The 16,891-nt window shown below is 42.3% G+C and overlaps 1 protein-coding gene across 1 annotated transcript; it reads right to left on the reverse strand.

The window, feature by feature from the left end:
• Positions 1 to 1,454: 1,454 nt before the first annotated feature.
• Positions 1,455 to 7,653, reverse strand: IL17F (interleukin 17F; the record flags this gene model as incomplete). Its single annotated transcript, XM_080806380.1, has 3 exons — positions 1,455 to 1,695; positions 2,863 to 3,065; positions 7,627 to 7,653. 3 exons carry the CDS (start codon positions 7,651 to 7,653, stop codon positions 1,455 to 1,457), a joined length of 471 nt encoding a protein of 156 aa, XP_080662506.1.
• Positions 7,654 to 16,891: the final 9,238 nt, after the last annotated feature.

Below are 16,891 nucleotides of genomic sequence, written 5' to 3' on the forward strand. Positions count from 1 at the left end.
ACAACCAGTGACCCTAAAGGTCCCAGAAGTCAGAATGAGGCAGATGGAAAGGGATTGCATGGCCCCCATGACTAGGGACTCTGTGGATGACCAGTCCCAACACTGTGGTCCTTCCATATGCATTTCTTACTTGTCTCTGTATCTCTGGTGACAAGCACAGTGGCCAATAAATGTTCACTTTGTAATATAATGCAGCCAGGAGCATGGAGCAGTGAAGAATTACCAGAGAAACTGAGTTCTGTTTACACCATTTCCCTTAATTCTCCACGTAACCCCCAAGCACCATTAATAATAAAGTAACTATCTCATAGAAACAGAGCATAGAATAGTAGTTGCCAGACACTGGGGGTTGGGGGCAGAGAAATGGGGGGGGTGGTCAAAGGGTACAAAGTTATTTATAAGATGAATAAGTCCTGAGAATTTAATGTGTAGCATGATGGCTATAGTTATCAGTACTATATTGTATTCTTGAAATTTGCTGAGAGTAGACCTTAAATGTTCTCACTATATATACACACACACACACACAAGTAACAATGTGAGGTGATGGAAGTGTTAACTACCTTATTGTGGTAATCACTTCACTATAGAGAGAGAGGCAGTCATCATGCTGTACATTATAAATTTGTGTAATATTATTTGCCAATTTATGTCAGTAAAACTGAGGAAAGAAGTCCCCAAGATCACACACGTACACACACAGTAATGATAAAAACAACAACAATAATAAAATGACACAGTAGTCCTCTAATGAGGAACTGATGAGAAATTATGAAAAACAAATGACAAGTATTTAGAATTTCAAAATCTTGAGGGCCCCAAGCTCTATGAGTACAAGCCAAGACTGAAAACAAACACCTGAAGCGTTTTTCAGTCATTAATACTTTATTATATTAATACTTGATATATTACTTTTTCTCCTAAAATTTTATATAATATCATAAATAGATGGACAGTTTCCTTACAAATAGGAGCAGGAAGCCAGCCTCTCTATGTAGCAAATCTTAATAAACATGTGTGCTAGATCCTTACCCCATCCCTCCCACGCCACCCCGCTCCGCAGAGCCCCTCCCACACACTCATATTGTGGTTACATTTTCTGCATTTTCATCCCCACAGAACAGAATTTACCAACAGAATTCCCCGGGGAATGGCACCGAATCACAGTGAGGGCAAGGCTAGGATGTATTGGTCACCGCGCACAAACACGCCGGCCATGCGCGCCTTCCTTCTCCTGCATCCGTTTGCAAGGGGTTGGGACCGCGGAACAGCTCAGGACCAGATTATGATTCGGAAGCTCCCCAGAAAGTTGACACTATATGTAAGAGCTTTGAGAACTCCGCGCAGGTCTTATCTAGAGGCCGATGAAGTGGAGAGGATCAGGACCACAGAGGACTTGCTGCAGAGCGCTGGGTAAGGACTAGCATTTCAGGGCTGCTTCAGCCGGCGGCCTTTCAGGCGCTCAGAGAGCGCACGATGGGGGTGACGCAGGTGCAGCCCACCGTCACCAGCACTTTCTCCAGCCGGAAGGAGCGAGAGCAGCCCCGGGGCTCCCTCCGTAGGACCAGGAACTCCTGCTGGATGGGAACTGAATTCAGGGAGCTGTCTTCCTGCCCCTCCGCATTGATGCAGCCCGAGTACCGGCACTGGGCCTCCGCAATCTCCGAGGGGAACCGGTGGGGGTCCTGGGTGATGCTGCAGGGGGAGCGGACAAAAGCAGATGGTGAGACGAGGGAGAAGGAAATGGGCAAATGTGAGCGCCCCGCGGTGCTAGGCGCTCACCTGCAGGGAGGCATTTCTGAACGAGAAGTCCAAGACTGCAGCCAGATGGCCTGGATCCATCCACCACCCGCTGGCAGGTGCTTAACTGCCTAAGCCCGTCTCCTCCACTCTAAAATGGGAATTCTCAAAGGTCTGTTTCTTCGTACTTTTGAGGATACTCAATGATACAAATGCACATGAAACGCTCTGTCCTGGCATTCAATAAATATCAGACCCTTTTATTTTTCATTACACTGTTGTCATTATTATAATTATTATTCATCCTTTGCCTAGATATATGGATCACTAGTAAATATAAATATCTAATATGAAATCTACAAAGCCTGCTGCTTGGAAAGAAAACCAAAGCCCCAGACATCTGTGAATCCAGCACATTCTCTCAGTTTCTCCCTTCATAGTCCCCTCTGCTAGGCTCAAAGTCAGTAAAGTCATGCCAGCCAATTTGCCACTACACCCACTCCCTTCCTGTAGGAAGCCATGCAGGCAGCCCCAAAAGCACTCCTAATCGATTGTCCCTGGAATCTGTTTTCATACATCTATTTGGAGCATATAGATGAGTGCTTGGTATTCCCAGATCTGACACATCAGACAGTATCATGGGAGGGTACCCTGAACACCCCATCCCCGTCTTGCATTCCCTTTCCCAAACTGGCCTTTCTTGTCCATTCTACCCTCATCCCCATTCCTTGAAGACTGATGTCTAATCTGAGTGAATCACTCCATACTGACATTTCTGGTTTCCACTTATCCCCATGCAGAGATCATTATGTGGGCTGCTTTAAAGAGCCCTCTCTTCCAACACAGAAAGTTTGTCAATTCTAGCATAGGGCTTTATGAAGCCGGAAAAGGCAGAGTGTCAATGAGACATTGGAAAGAAAATAGCAGGACCTCTGACCACATAGGAGGACCTAGCCCACAACAGCAGGAAAAAAATGTGAGCTCCTGAGCAAAGTGGGATTTCTGTTTTTAAGAGTAAATATTAGGGCTTTACCTTTTTTCTATATTTTCTAAATTTTCTACATAAGAATAAATTAACATGTTTTTCAAAAGAATGTGAAGATCAGTCTCATTTACACTTACTTGTAGTCCCAGGGGGAGATGGAGCGGTTCTGGAAATTTGAGATGGAAATACCCCGGTTTTGCCTGAGGATGCGGATGTCAACCCTCACACTGTTATCCTCCAGAGGAGGGCACAGGGCGGCATCCCCTGCTTTGGGGTTTTTCCAAGCTGTGACCTCCCTCAGGAAGGTGAGCCCCAACATCACCAGGAGCAGGGACTTGACCTGGAAAATAGAGAAGGTTGAGTTGGTTATGGACTCAGGTGTCATTTGCTGGCAAGAGGCACCCCATGCTTTAGCTGAACTCAGGATCCAGTGTTTTATGGGCCCACAGCTTCTTTCTGAACCTCAGGTCCTCACCTGAAAATGGGAACTGTCACACATGAAGATATCAGGGTGCCAAACTGAGTAGTAACCTCATTAGCCTGGTGATTGAGCCTCCCACAGTCTGAGAGCTCCTTAACAGTTGAACAGAAAGGTATCAGGATCTGGGACTGGGTTTAAATCTTGACCTGGCCTCATCACTGAACCTCTGGTTTCTCTTCTTTCCAACTGGATTATAATAATTGCTTTATAATAATATTCACAAGATTAAATGTAATATTCTGTATAAACCACCTATAAATTTATCTAATAAAGGGTTAATAAATGATAGTTCTTGGTTTTTTTTTAAGATTTTATTTATTTATTTGACACACAGCAAGAGAAATCACAAGTAAGCAGAGAGGCAGGCAGAGAGAGAGGAGGAAGCAGACTCTCCGCTGAGCAAAGAACCCAATGCAGGACTCGATCCCAGAACTCTGGGATCATGACCTGAGCTGAAGGCAGAGGCTTAACCCACTGAGCCACCCAGGCACCCGATAGTTCTTGTTTTTATTTCCAAACTCATATTTCATGAATTCTCCACAAAATCCTTCCTCCCAGCCGTCCCTCCACCCAGAATACACAGTCCCACCTCTACCTATCCAGATCCCACCCTTCCATCAAGGCCTCACTCTAAGGTGGTCTTCTCCAAGAACTATCTCTCTAAAGTCATTCATTTAGAAATATGTTCATTTTCCTTAAATCATAAAGTACTTGCCATTTAGCATTGAATGCCACAGCATTCAAGTACCATGTCTTTATTGTCTGGAAATGTACTACTTTTGTCCAGGTCATACAGGCACCTATTGGATTATAAGTTCCTGCAGGAAGAATATACCACAGAACCTGTGTTCCACAAATACTTTCTGGATGAATGGAAGAGCAGGTGAGTGAATGAATGAACAAAACAATACAGTTAAATTCAAAACATTAAGAAAAACACTGCACCAAACCAACTGCAGCAAAGTTCCGATTATCCACGCTCCCTGAAAGAAGCAGGGCCATTAATGATGCACAACGACAGAGAATATGGAAACTACTTGTCTTTAGCTCTAAAACATATATTCTTTATACTTACATCGAAATATCGGTCTATTGGTGTTACAGGAATGCACAAAGAAAGAAAGCGCTCTGTGAAGACCTAGCTAAAAGAAGAGCTACAAATCTCTCCAGCTCCCCTTTGTTGCAACCACGTTCTGCTCACCCCACCATCACCACCCATACTTACTGGGGATGGACAAGGACCATCACCATCTCTCAACATAATGTAGAATAAATAAGAGCTGAAGCTGAGTTGCTTTCATTCTCTGGGTTCAGTGTTATTCAGGCTCACACCTTCCACGGATTAAGGTCAGGGGGGTGATTAGACATCTCTGCTTAAAGGACCTCCTTTTTATATTTTGCAGATGTTAGAGGTAAAAAATGACAAGAGTATGCAAAAAGGTCACGGTGTCAATTTCCTGTACTAAGGTAGCTGATACTAAAAAGAAGTTGAAAGCAAGATTGACTCTGATAAGCCTGAAGTAAGCTGATTTGCCTTCAGATAATGGGGACTTGTCTATTTTCATCTACTACAATCATTCATTCATTCAACTCTTTCTTGACTCTGCATGTGGTAACTCAGGACACATGCTCTAAAGTCAGATGTCCTGAGTCCGTAACTCAGTCAGGACTCTGACTAGCTGAGATTCAATTTTCTCCACCAGACAATGTAAAGATTAAATGATATCATCCACATAAGGGAGGAAAAGCACTGCCAGCACGTGTAAGGATTCAGCACAGGGGGCTAGTAGGTCGAACTTGTCTGATGATGTCAATGGACAGGAAAGATGTGGAATTTACCCTCATGCATCTTCTGTTGGGACAAAGCGCTAAGAAATAAATTCAAAAAGTTTAAAGATACCTACTTAGACCAGAGGGTCCTTAGCTTCCCAAGCCTTCCAATCACTTCCTTTGGTTTCTTAAGGAAATTCCTTCTGTGTATTTCCTCTTTCCTCTTCGGTATCAAATTCACTGAGTCACTTCTAGCTTTCATTATCAAAGCTTTAAAGTCGCTGTGTCTTTGGGTGATGTGATTCAGCAATCATTTCCCTACATCTAACAAATCACTATATTTGCTTATATTCTTAGAGTGTGTTAGAACACACCTTCACATCTTTGAATACTGGATTCTCACAACTCCCTCACCAGGTAGGTAGAGCTAGCATTAATTATCCCAATGAGACTGGTGAGAGTCATGCCTGGTAAGCAACAAACAGCTTGGTTGGGTTCACCAGCCTGTTGGTACCAGTTGGGGGACTCAAACCTAGGTGTCAGTACAGTTGCTATTGAAGTCCATTATTATTATCAAGACAGAGCCGCTCGTGGTGGTTAATCCTAGCTTTATCCCACAGGAGGAGCCACGCATTGTAAGCAATGTGGCAGCTGTGTCAGAATTGCATGAACGTTGGAGGTCACAGAGCTCTTTATCAGGAAATCAGATGATGCCTGCAAATCACTCTAGTTTTCTCCACAAAGCTTTTGATCCGAAACTAGATTTTAGTGGTTATGCGCCAGAGTCTTTGATATGGCTCTTGCTGATTCTTAAGAATGACATACACAGCATTTCCTCTCTGAAAGGTTCAGAGCATCTTATAGATATGAATTCCTATGAGGCAGATAAATAGGTATCACTCCTAATCATACAACAGGAAACAGAGGCAAGAGAACACACCAGTGAAGGTGGGCACTATCAAGACATTCACAGCCCAACTCTACTGCAAGCTCACCTGAGACCATCTGAGTATTTGTCTCCTGAACTTCTCTGTCATGTGTGCTCACCCCTGGGTAGGAATGTGCTGCAGAGCCTGGCCAGTTTCTAGGCCTGTAGGAATTCGCCTCAACTACTTATTGAATATGTCCAACCGGTGTGCACCTCTCACCGTCTAATCCTATTCTAACGCCCTTGCACTGTCATGATTCTTGCAGGTGGCCCAACAGAGTACCTCAAACAAACCAGAAACAGAAATGGCTTTGGTTAAGCCATTAAAAAAGCTATCCTACAGATTCTTTTAGACACAATGGCTTCAAATTCAGGAATCTTGCCTCTGAACCATTCAAAGAGAAGCATATTGTACTGGATGTTGGTAAACCTAGATTCACATCCCAGTTCTTATGGACAATACCCAGTGATGCTAAATCACTTGGCCTAATTGAGCTATTTTTCATCTGTATGATGGAGAAAGTAGTCCCAACCTACTTCCCTGGGTTGACAAGAGTTTCAGAGGAAAAAATAATAATATTATTAATATTAATATTTAACACATTGCATGCTTTCTCTATCCTTGTTGGTTAATACATTAAAATGAACAATTTAACCAAAAACTAAGGCAGTTCAGAGTACATATTAGATTTAGTCATTTTTAATGATATCAATTAATCTCCCAAGAAAACCTCTGAGGGAAATGCCATTATTATTCACCTATATAGTTAAGGGAATAATTGTGCACAGAGCGGCTAAGTAATTTATCCCAAATCCCACATTTGGTAAGTAGTGGAGCCAGGTCTGTCTGACACCAAAGTCTGTGAAAACTATTGCACTTTGCTGCATTTCTGGTATTCTCTACAACAATACATAAATATAACATAGTGCTATCATCACCATATGCCATGACCTTTTATGAAATCCAAGCTCTTTTAAGTTATAAGACTTGTAATTGGAGGAAAAAAAGAGAACTATTTAAGCTAAAAATATGGCGTATAATTTCCCAAGTCCTGTTTTCAAGGCTCCTCTACGTTATTCTTCCCAGGCTTTACCTGACTAATGCCGGGAGAGATTCTAAACCCAGGAGAAGTAGATTTCCATCATACTAACATCTCTATCTCCTCCTCCATGAGGAATGAGACAATGCAAAATTCATCAGCTCTCTGAGACATAGCAACTTTCCCTCCTCTGGGAGCTATCCAAAGTTCAGTACTGAGGGGTTTCACTTCCTTCATCCTGGGCATTCTGTCTACTTGTAGTCTTAAGGGGAATCATTAAAGCTTTTGGGACCCCACTTTCCTCGGTGAAAATACATATGTACTATCCTAAAAGGCTGGAAGTCCCTGTGATGAGCTAAGAGTTTCAGACCAATCTAAGTCTATCATGGTGGCCGCAGAGGAGATCATGTCCAGCTGTCTCTGCCACCAGATGTGAGCGAGCTTCCAACCACCCATGCAAAAGCCACTCTATGAAGACCTATGTTTTGCACCCCATTATAACTTCTAGTTATTTGTTCTTTTTCTCCACCAGACAGGGGTCAAAATTAAAGTCAGTTCTGTCCTTAAGAAATGTTCCCTATAAAGACACCAATCAGGCCTAATTCCTGAGGAATCTGCTCTCCTGAAATCCTAGGGATGACAGCTGCAAAAAAAAAAAAAAAAAAGAATTATTTTTACTCACCATGGCCATGTTGCGCAGGAATGTCATCGTAATTTTGCTCTGGTTGCCTGCTGTGTATAGTAAATTATTCCTGTGTGTGTGTCACCCTGTATATGCCTGTGCTGTGTCAATGAGAGTACCTGTCGGTTTTATACCAATCACTGTCCTTATTTCGATTGACCTCCTTACTGTCTTAGTTGTGGTTACCCCAGAGTTACTGACGAATGTAGTTTTTTTTTTCTATTCCACTTCCTGAAGGGGAATCAGAGAGGGACCCTAAAAGGGGATGACGGAAAAAGGAGCAAATCTTCCTTTTCTTCCACCCCCCTTGTCCTCAAATTACAGCAAAATTCTTAACTTACTACAGAGATGAACCAAATTACAAATTGCTGCCATGATCTTTTATGTTCTTCCCCAAATGGCTAACGACGCTTGTCACGCACCATATGTTCTACTTTCCAGTCATGCAATATGAACCACAATTTAAGAAGGAGATATGTCATCCTTAGAGGGTCCTTGGTTTTAAGTGAGAGGACTATCTTTAGCTCTATTTTATGAATGGGAAAACAAAACCAAAGAAATGAATGACATCAGTAAGAGATTCAGAATTATATCTGCAGGTAGCTTCATAGATTCCCTGAACAAATTCTATTTTAATCCCATGCTTAAAATCCTACTTATGCTTAATAAATAATCATTTTCATAAAACATATAATTGACCATTATCTTGGCCACGCTGACTGAGGATTTTTTAGCAGAAATGAATTAGCAAGTAGAGCCTTTTAATGCTCTAACATAATTTTAAATGACCTACAGAAAGTTAATTTTTCTCTGTTCCATTTAAGTCAACAAAGTTTTATTAAGTATGTACTATATGTCCGGTAATGTATTCTAGGGATACACAGATATTTCTAAATTAACAGTAACTTGCTTTTTTTTTTTTTTTTTTTTTTTGCCTCCAGTAAGATCAGGGGGAAATTACACATTCCTTTAAAAAGGCAGGGTAGGGCGCCTGGGTGGCTCAGTGGGTTAAAGCCTCTGCCTTGGACTCAGGTCATGATCCCAAGGTCCTGGAATCGAGCCCCGCCTCAGGCTCTCTGTTCAGCAGGGAGCCTGCTGCCTGCCCCCCACCCCCACCCCCGCCGCCTGCCTCTCTGCCTACTTGTGATCTCTGTCTGTCAAATAAATAAATAAAATCTTTTAAAAAATAAAATAATAAGGCAAGGCATATTGTAGCAGGTAAGTTATTTCTCTCTATCACAACATGTTTGAAAAACTTTCCTCCATTTTCTTTAAGTGGATGAAATGAAAAGGAATCAGCTCTTGGGTTCTTTGGAAGCCCCTCCAAGACTGATTCAAATTCTTCTGTGCTCATGAGCCTTTCATCCACATCTCTCCTCCCCATCCAGGTGGATTCTTATCTACACCCTACCTAGATCAATGAGAAGTTTAACTCCTATAAGAAGGCTCCCTTGAATCATCCCCTCAGGCATCTTTCCCTTCCTTGTGACCTCTGTGCTCATATCTATTTCATATTTGTGAGTATGCTTTAGGAGGGTGTTCTGAGGACTTAGGGTAACTTTTGTTCTTTCTCCCCAGTGATCTATACCAGCCTCCTTCTCTAAATATACATCCCCAAATCTACGACCTAAATGAAAATTGTACATTTTCTATACATACACAGATTCAAGACAAGTCCCCTAGCTGACCGTTTCCAACCAGACTGAAGCTCCTGAGCCCGACATATAGAGAATTTTCAAGGCCGGGCCAGATATGTCCTTCCATGAACTCAGGGAAGCTAGCGCATAAATCAAGAGCCATGTTCTCAAAATTGCTAATTATCAATCGTGCTACCAGAACAATATATACAATAGACCCTTAAAAGAATATTAAATTGAGTGGGTTGAGTTACTCTCTTTCTTCGGTGGTCTCTTCTCCATTTAGAGCCAAATCGTAATGCATAGAAGACTACACCAGCTCTCTTGAAAGAAGGAGCAAGTCACTTTGAATGAAGAGTACCTAATTCGGGACGCCTGGGTGGCAGTTGAGCGTCTGACTCTTGACTGCAGCCCAGGTCATGATCTCAGGGTCATGAGATCGAATCCCGTGATGGGCTCTGTGCTCAGCACGAAGTCTGCTTGGATTCTCTCTCCCTCTTCCTCTGCCCCTTCTGCTCATACTCTTGATCTCGCTCTCTAAAATAAACAAATACATACATACAATCTTTAAAGAGTGCCCGATTCAACACAAGAGGATTTGCTGCATTGCAGAGGAGAATGAAATGGCCCCTTATGTAAGACGGAAACTGACCTTTTACATCCAGCCATCACAAAGTTTTCCCTCATCAAGTTAAAAATAAGTAACTCATCAGGATGTCAAACTAGCAACCAGATATTGCCAAGTTCAAATTGAACCAAAAGATCCAGATCATCATTTCGGCTAACATTTATTAAGCACTTCTTACACTGTAAAATTATGTGCCAATACTAAGGATACGATAATGAATATATGATTAATACACAGCTGGTTATAGCAGAAGCCCGTCACGACTACCCATGTACCACCCATGACCCAAGCTGTTACCCTTCAGAGTTTCAGTCATACACATGGAGCTGCCACTCAACTCACTGACCACCGGGACACTCTACACACAAGTCCAAGAACCCTCAGAAAGAGATGGCAGAAGATGTTGTAGTTCCAAGAATGAGTTACGCACAGCCTCACATGTGGTAAAATATTATAGCTGGTCAAACATTCAAGTTAGCAAGATTTTTTTATGCCCTACCATGTGCCAGGGAGCCATGCTGAATGTTTTGGGAGCTACTATTACTGGAAATAGACTGTACAATTATGGTCTCTACCTTAATGAATTTAAAATCTAGTTAGGGAAGGAAAGCAGATACGCCTGTATTAACCGATAAGATAATAACATGAGAGGGCTAGGATATTGATAGTTAAATGTACACATTTAGCTTACATTGGAGAGATTTTATCCTGAAAAAAGTACATCTAGGGGCGCCTGGGTGGCTCAGTTGGTTAAGCGGCTGCCTTCGGCTCAGGTCATGATTCCGGGGTCCTGGGATCGAGCCCTGCTTAGCAGAGAGGGTGCTTCTCTCGTTCCCTCTGCCTGCTGCTCTGCTTACTTGTGCTCTCTCTCTACCTCTCTATCAAATAAATAAATAAAATCTTTTTTAAAAAAAGTACATCTAATCAAGCTATGCAGTCATAATCTAGCAGTATATATGTGGATATAGAAATTGATCCCTAGAAGAGAGGAGCACCACAGCAAAAGGCTAAAATAGCAGCATGATCAGTAATGGCCAGGCAGCAGGTTGCGATGACTGAGCAATTGCAGACTAGATTAACAAGGACCCAAGTTGTGCAATGGCAAAACAGTTAGGAAAATTATTACCTGCAATAACCTAGAGGTATACTAAGAGCTGTAGAGGAAAAGATTGGAAAACAGAAGTTTAGTTGTGTATGTCAGATGCTATTGTCTGTATTTGACAAGGTAATACAAAAAAGAGTTGGCAAGTTTACAAACAAAAAGGAAGAGAATGAAGAGAGTCCAGAAATTCGGAGCCTTACACACACACACACACACACACACACACACACACACACACGGCGCCTGGGTGGCTCAGTGGGTTAAAGCCTCTGCCTTCGGCTCAGGTCATGATCTCAGGGTCCTGGGATCGAGCCCCACATCAGGCTCTCTGCTCAGCAGGGAGCCTGCTTCTCCCTCTCTCTCTGCCTGCCTCTCTGCCTACTTGTGATCTCTCTCTGTCAGATAAATAAATAAAATCTTAAAACACACACACAAAACCCAACTATTTATTTCCTCCAAAAACAAAAGATAGACTGAAAAAGCCTTTCAAGGGAGAAATGCCCAATAAAACTTTCAACCAAATAAACTTCCTATAGGCAAGAATTAAAATGAAGCATCTAGTGAATGCTTCTGATTGAGTAAAAGGACTCAGAATAAAGAACGTAAGGGTATAGTTCTAGGAATCTACCACTAAATCAAGAGAGGGAGAGAGACTTACAGGAATGAAAAAGCAAAGAAATACAGAGTTCTAGGAATTATACCATGAAAAGAACCAACTTAGATAAAAGTTTACTAAGTTTTTGAGAGTTCTCAAAGTTAGTCACAAACCAGCTCTCAGTCCTGTTACTAACCAGGAGCAGGAAGTAAGGCCCCAAGGAAGGTATATTTGCCAATACTGTTTCGGATGAGGCCAGAGATTACTGGGAGGAGAAAACTCCCAGGAACCACAGGTGCACTTGGGAGGTGGGCCCCTCTCAAAAAACAGAATCAGGGTCTAATCAAACATGCTCTGGCTATGGGATCCGCACCATGTCAACCAAGCAGATTTCAAGGTTGCTATAAACCAAAACTATTATGCATCTCCCATTCTTTCTCTTTCCAAATCGAAGTGTTATATCCCAGTCTAAACTGACTGATAGAAACAACTAATTTTACAGGCGTTTCTGTTTCTTTTCATTTTTTTTAAGATTTTACTTATTTATTTATTTGACAGAGAGACATCACAAATAGACAGAGAGGCAGGTAGAGAGAGAGGGAGAAGCAGGCTTCCCGCTGAGCAGAGAGCCCAACGCGGGGCTCAATCCCAGGACCCTGGGATCATGACCTGAGCCGAAGACAGAGGCCTAACCCACTGAGCCACCCAGACACCTCTATTTTCATTTTTTTTTTAATCAGAGCTCTGACTCTTTATCAAAATAGGCAGCTAAATGATAGTACCAATATACTATGTCTACAGAATAAGGAATTAAATGCAAAAAATAAACTGAGATGATCATTTACTATCTTATTCACTAAACACAAGCTATTAGTATGTAATTTACTTTAACCTCAGTCTTACCTCCGAATGATATTAAAACACTGCCTTCTAATTTCCCTGAAGCACTTATTTATGTTAGTCAGATCTTTCTGAATACAGGTTAAGAACATTGGGTCAGAATGGCCTCAAAACGTTATGGCTTTTAATGCCCATCTTCAAGTTTCTTGCAGCTCTTGTCCTCCTCAACCATAAAAATTCTTCCTCTGCCTAGGCTATTCAAACAAATCACATACATGGTTTATTTGCATTTTTAGCCCTAGATCATTTAGAGAGTCCATGTCCCATCCTTCCCTTTTATAACCTGACCTCTCCGTCCCCTGTTGAAGAAAACCATGTGGTAGCGTGACTGCGTCTGTGACAGGTGTACAGCTACAGACCCCACAAACTCTACACAATCCTTTTTACCTCTTTTTACTGCAGAAGCTTATTTCCAGTTCCAGGATTCTTTGAGCCTGTTCATTCGGTTTTACCTATTTTGTTTGAGGCTGAATTTCAACTCATTATGTGTTTTCCAGAATCTCCAGAAAATCACACTCCACAGCAACCAACCCCCCCCCCCACCTTTTTAAGTGGAACACACTTTCACTGTGGAAAGATTTTCAGGAACAAAACAACTTTACTTTTGATTGAACCCCTAGAAAGAGCTTCTTTTAATGATCATGTGTCAATGAAAATATTGTGTCAGGATTCTTACACGCTTAAGTCTGTGGGCATAAGAATTATGTGGGGCTTAGTTCAACACGGATAAAAAACACAAAAAGCCCTTCTTTCACTCCTCTCTGTGTTTCAATATCTGTGTGTGTGTGTGTGTGTGTGTGTGTGTGTGTGTGTGTTCTGTCTGTCTGTCTAAAAAAAAGTATAATTCCTGATCATCTGAGGAAAAAATGAACCTGTGTGAAGAGTTGCAGTGGAGAGACATGAAGGAAGAGGACTGGAGACAAAAGTTGACAAAGAAGGAAAGTAAAAGGGAAGGGAAAGACTTGGCAAAGGAGTTTTCCCACGGTGCTGAGGGAGAATCCTGGATGAAACAGGGTTGAGGTCACTACAGAAAGTTCCAAATTCTGAATCTCTTCTCTGGACTCTGGAAACTTTTTGCACCAGAGTTTTATCTCCTTGTTAACAAAATCATCATTTATTAAATGCCCACTCTGTGTGAGTCACTGTCCTGGGCACCTAAACTCACATGGGTAAGAAGAAAATTAAAAGTACTGTCCAAAAAAAAGAAGGAAATTACCAGGACAGTTTCCTCCATGCAGGAGTGTCATGAATTTTATATCAGACCAGATGTCACCTCGTCCTGGAAATAATTTACCGTGGGCCTTTGGGGAGGTGCAGGAATAGAGCCTTTCTCTATCCAGGGTAAATACAGAGAGGAAAATGCTATTCTTCCAGGAGAGAAACTAAGACGGAAGGTGCTACGCGTACAAATAACAGGAATCTGAGTTGTCCCTGGAGGGACAAGAAATGAGGGATGCCAGCGAGAACGTGCGGTAGCTCACAGAGCAGGGCGACTTTAACGAGTTGTGAGCCTAGTCTTCGAGGTATTTCTGTGCTGACTTTGTGCTTTAATTCTCTTCCATTAATTCCAGGTCTAAAATTGTTTGCACACAAAGGAGTCCCACGATGACAACATAGCCGCCAAGTGAGGCGGAGAGAGGACACAGCCGTCTCAGAGACAGAGGCAGCAGGAGTGGAGCAAGCAAACACTTGCAGTGAGAAAGTAAGCATGCGCCCACGCCCCCATCATCCAGGATGGCCTGGCTGCTCAGTTTGGTCCCGGAAACTCGTTAAAAAGGCAAAATCTCAGGGCGCCTGGTTGGCTCAGGCTCAGTGCTGTGCTTCTCACCCTTGGTTTCGGCTCAGGTGGGGATCTCGGGATCGAGCCCTGCATCAGGCTCTGCACAAAGCACGGAGTCTGTTTGAAATTCTCTCTCTCCCTCTCATCCCTGCATGTTCTCTCTCTCCCAAATAATAAATAAATAAATCTTTTTAAATTATTTTATTTAATTATTTGACAGAGGGAGAGAGAGAGACACAAGTGGACAGAGAAGCAGACAGAGAGCAAGGGGGAAGCAGGCTCCCTGCTGAGCAGAGAGCCGGATGCAGGGCTCGATCCCAGGACCCTGAGATCATGACCCAAGCCGAAAGCAGAGGCTTTAACCCACTGAGCCACCCAGGCACCGCAATAAATAAATAAATCTTAAAAAAAAAAAAAAAGGTAGAATCTCAGTTGACAAATATTAACTAAACTTACTGTGGTAATCATTTTGCAATGTATACAAATGTCAAATTGTACACTTGAAATGAATATAATGTCATATATCAATTATATCTCAATTAAAAAGAAAAACAAAGGAGACAGTGTACACTAAAAGAAATTAAAATAGAAAATATGTGAAAAAATAGTTTAACCTCAAGAGTAATCAAAATAATGTAAACTAAACTAAGATAACATAGTTAGCCTATCAAATTGGCATAGATTTTGAAACGTGCCATATGAATAGGAGAATAGGGAAAGGGGGCATTTTCAGGTATTACAGTTAGGGCTGGTTTTCGTATAATTTGGGGTAGGTCATTTAATAATATGGAGCAAAAACCTAAAAAAAAAAAAGGTCCACCCCTGGGAACTGTTCTAAAGAAATAGAGATGCACTCAAATAGCCACATACAAGGATATTTAGTGGGGAAAATTGAAAATGCCCTAGATTTCCAACAGTAGAGTAGTGGTTAAGTAAATGTCAGCATGCAGAATGATAGAATTTTTATAGCCATAGAAACTGTTTTCTAAGAAAATTCAATAACTTTAAAAATACCTCTGTTGTATAACATTTGTTGAAAATACCAAGACACAGTTCATATGATATAGGATTTTACTCTGTATATAGAGACACATACATACGATGTATACGCATACGCGTGTGTATGTGTACATGTAAATGTACACTCACAGAAAAGTGTCTGAAAATATATGCAAAAAAAGGAAAACGTAGCATCTCTGGCCCCCACCCCAAAACCTATTGAACTTGCCCCTGCATTTACATGAGAGTCCCATCACATGAAAGGCTGGGATGATGCACTGCTTTACGGAACATTTAAAAAGTACGAGACTTCCCGTGAAATCACAGTGGGGCTCACTTGATGCATTACATTCTCTGAAATGGAAACGGAGAGTCAAGTGCCCTGGAAAAGTGATTGGGACAAGAAAACCTGAGCCTTAAATCTCAAACTTGTCTGCCCTCATAGCTAAGAACCAAAAGGTTCCTCGGTGAGGGCAGGATGAAGGGAATAGGATAGTGGGGTTGTTCCATGTCATAATTCAGCAACAGCTGCTTTAGGCTTGGCCTAACCAAGCTACCCACAGGCTAACTGCAAGCAACTCAAGGTTTCGTGCAGACTTTCACTTACTCAGCAGCCAAGCTGATTTCCTGCAATGAGGTGGATGGAATTAGTCAACGTAAGACCCGAATGCCGATGCCTGGGGAAAGCCCGAGTGAGTGTCTGTCAAATGCTGTCGAATTTTCCTGGCTTCCTCCCACTAAAATTTCTCCTCAGCTTGTTTCTACCAGGGTCATACAGGAACCAGGGATCAGCAACGCTGCGTCCTGGACTTCCCCGCTGCTGTCATACTGACAACCAGCAAAGTTCTGGGGCGGTGACTTGGGATGGCAAATCTAGCCCCAGAAAGATGACCTTGCACTCCATTCTTGGCTCTAGGTTAAATTGCCAATTCCTTAGACACTGACCCAAATCTAATGAGTGGCCCCGGCCCAGGTCATTAAAGAAAGTCCCCTTCCCAGACTTGCCACGTGAGGGAAACTCATTTTTTAGCATCTGCTCCACAAAATGTTCTGTTATTTCTGAGCCCTTGCTCTCTTTCTTGTTTCTTCCACCTAGTTTCTTGCTAATGAAAGGGATCAGAGTATGCCACCGTAAAATGTGCAGAAAAAGCTCTCTGGCCCACACCCCGGTCTTTTCGTCTAAACTCAAGGCATAAATTTCCCTTTATAAAGGCGTCTCCCTCTCCCATTATGAGGAAGAGGAGGATAACTCTTAATCATGGGAGGCAACTCCTTTCGATGGTGAAGTCCCAGCTGGAGTCTGAATAATAAATTCTACTAAATATTCCTATCTTTTGTTAGTTTCCCCCATAGACCTACCTTCCCATAATTTACTTCCCCCAGAAGTCCAATCTTTTGTCTAGTTACTTCTCCACAATTTATCACTCTTTGTTAAAACCAAATATGAGGGGCCCCTGGGTGGCTCAGTGGGTAAAGCCTCTGCTTTTGGCTCAGGTCATGATCTTAGGTCCTGGGATCGAGCCCCACGTCAGGCTCTCTGCTCAGTGGGAGGCCTGCTTCTCCCTCTCTCTCTCTGCCTGTCTCTCTGCTTACTTGTGATCTCTCTCTCTCTCTCTGTCAAATA

Source organism: Martes martes (genome assembly GCF_963455335.1).
Source record: "Martes martes genome assembly, chromosome: 6".
NCBI classification, from domain to species: Eukaryota; Metazoa; Chordata; class Mammalia; order Carnivora; family Mustelidae; genus Martes; species Martes martes.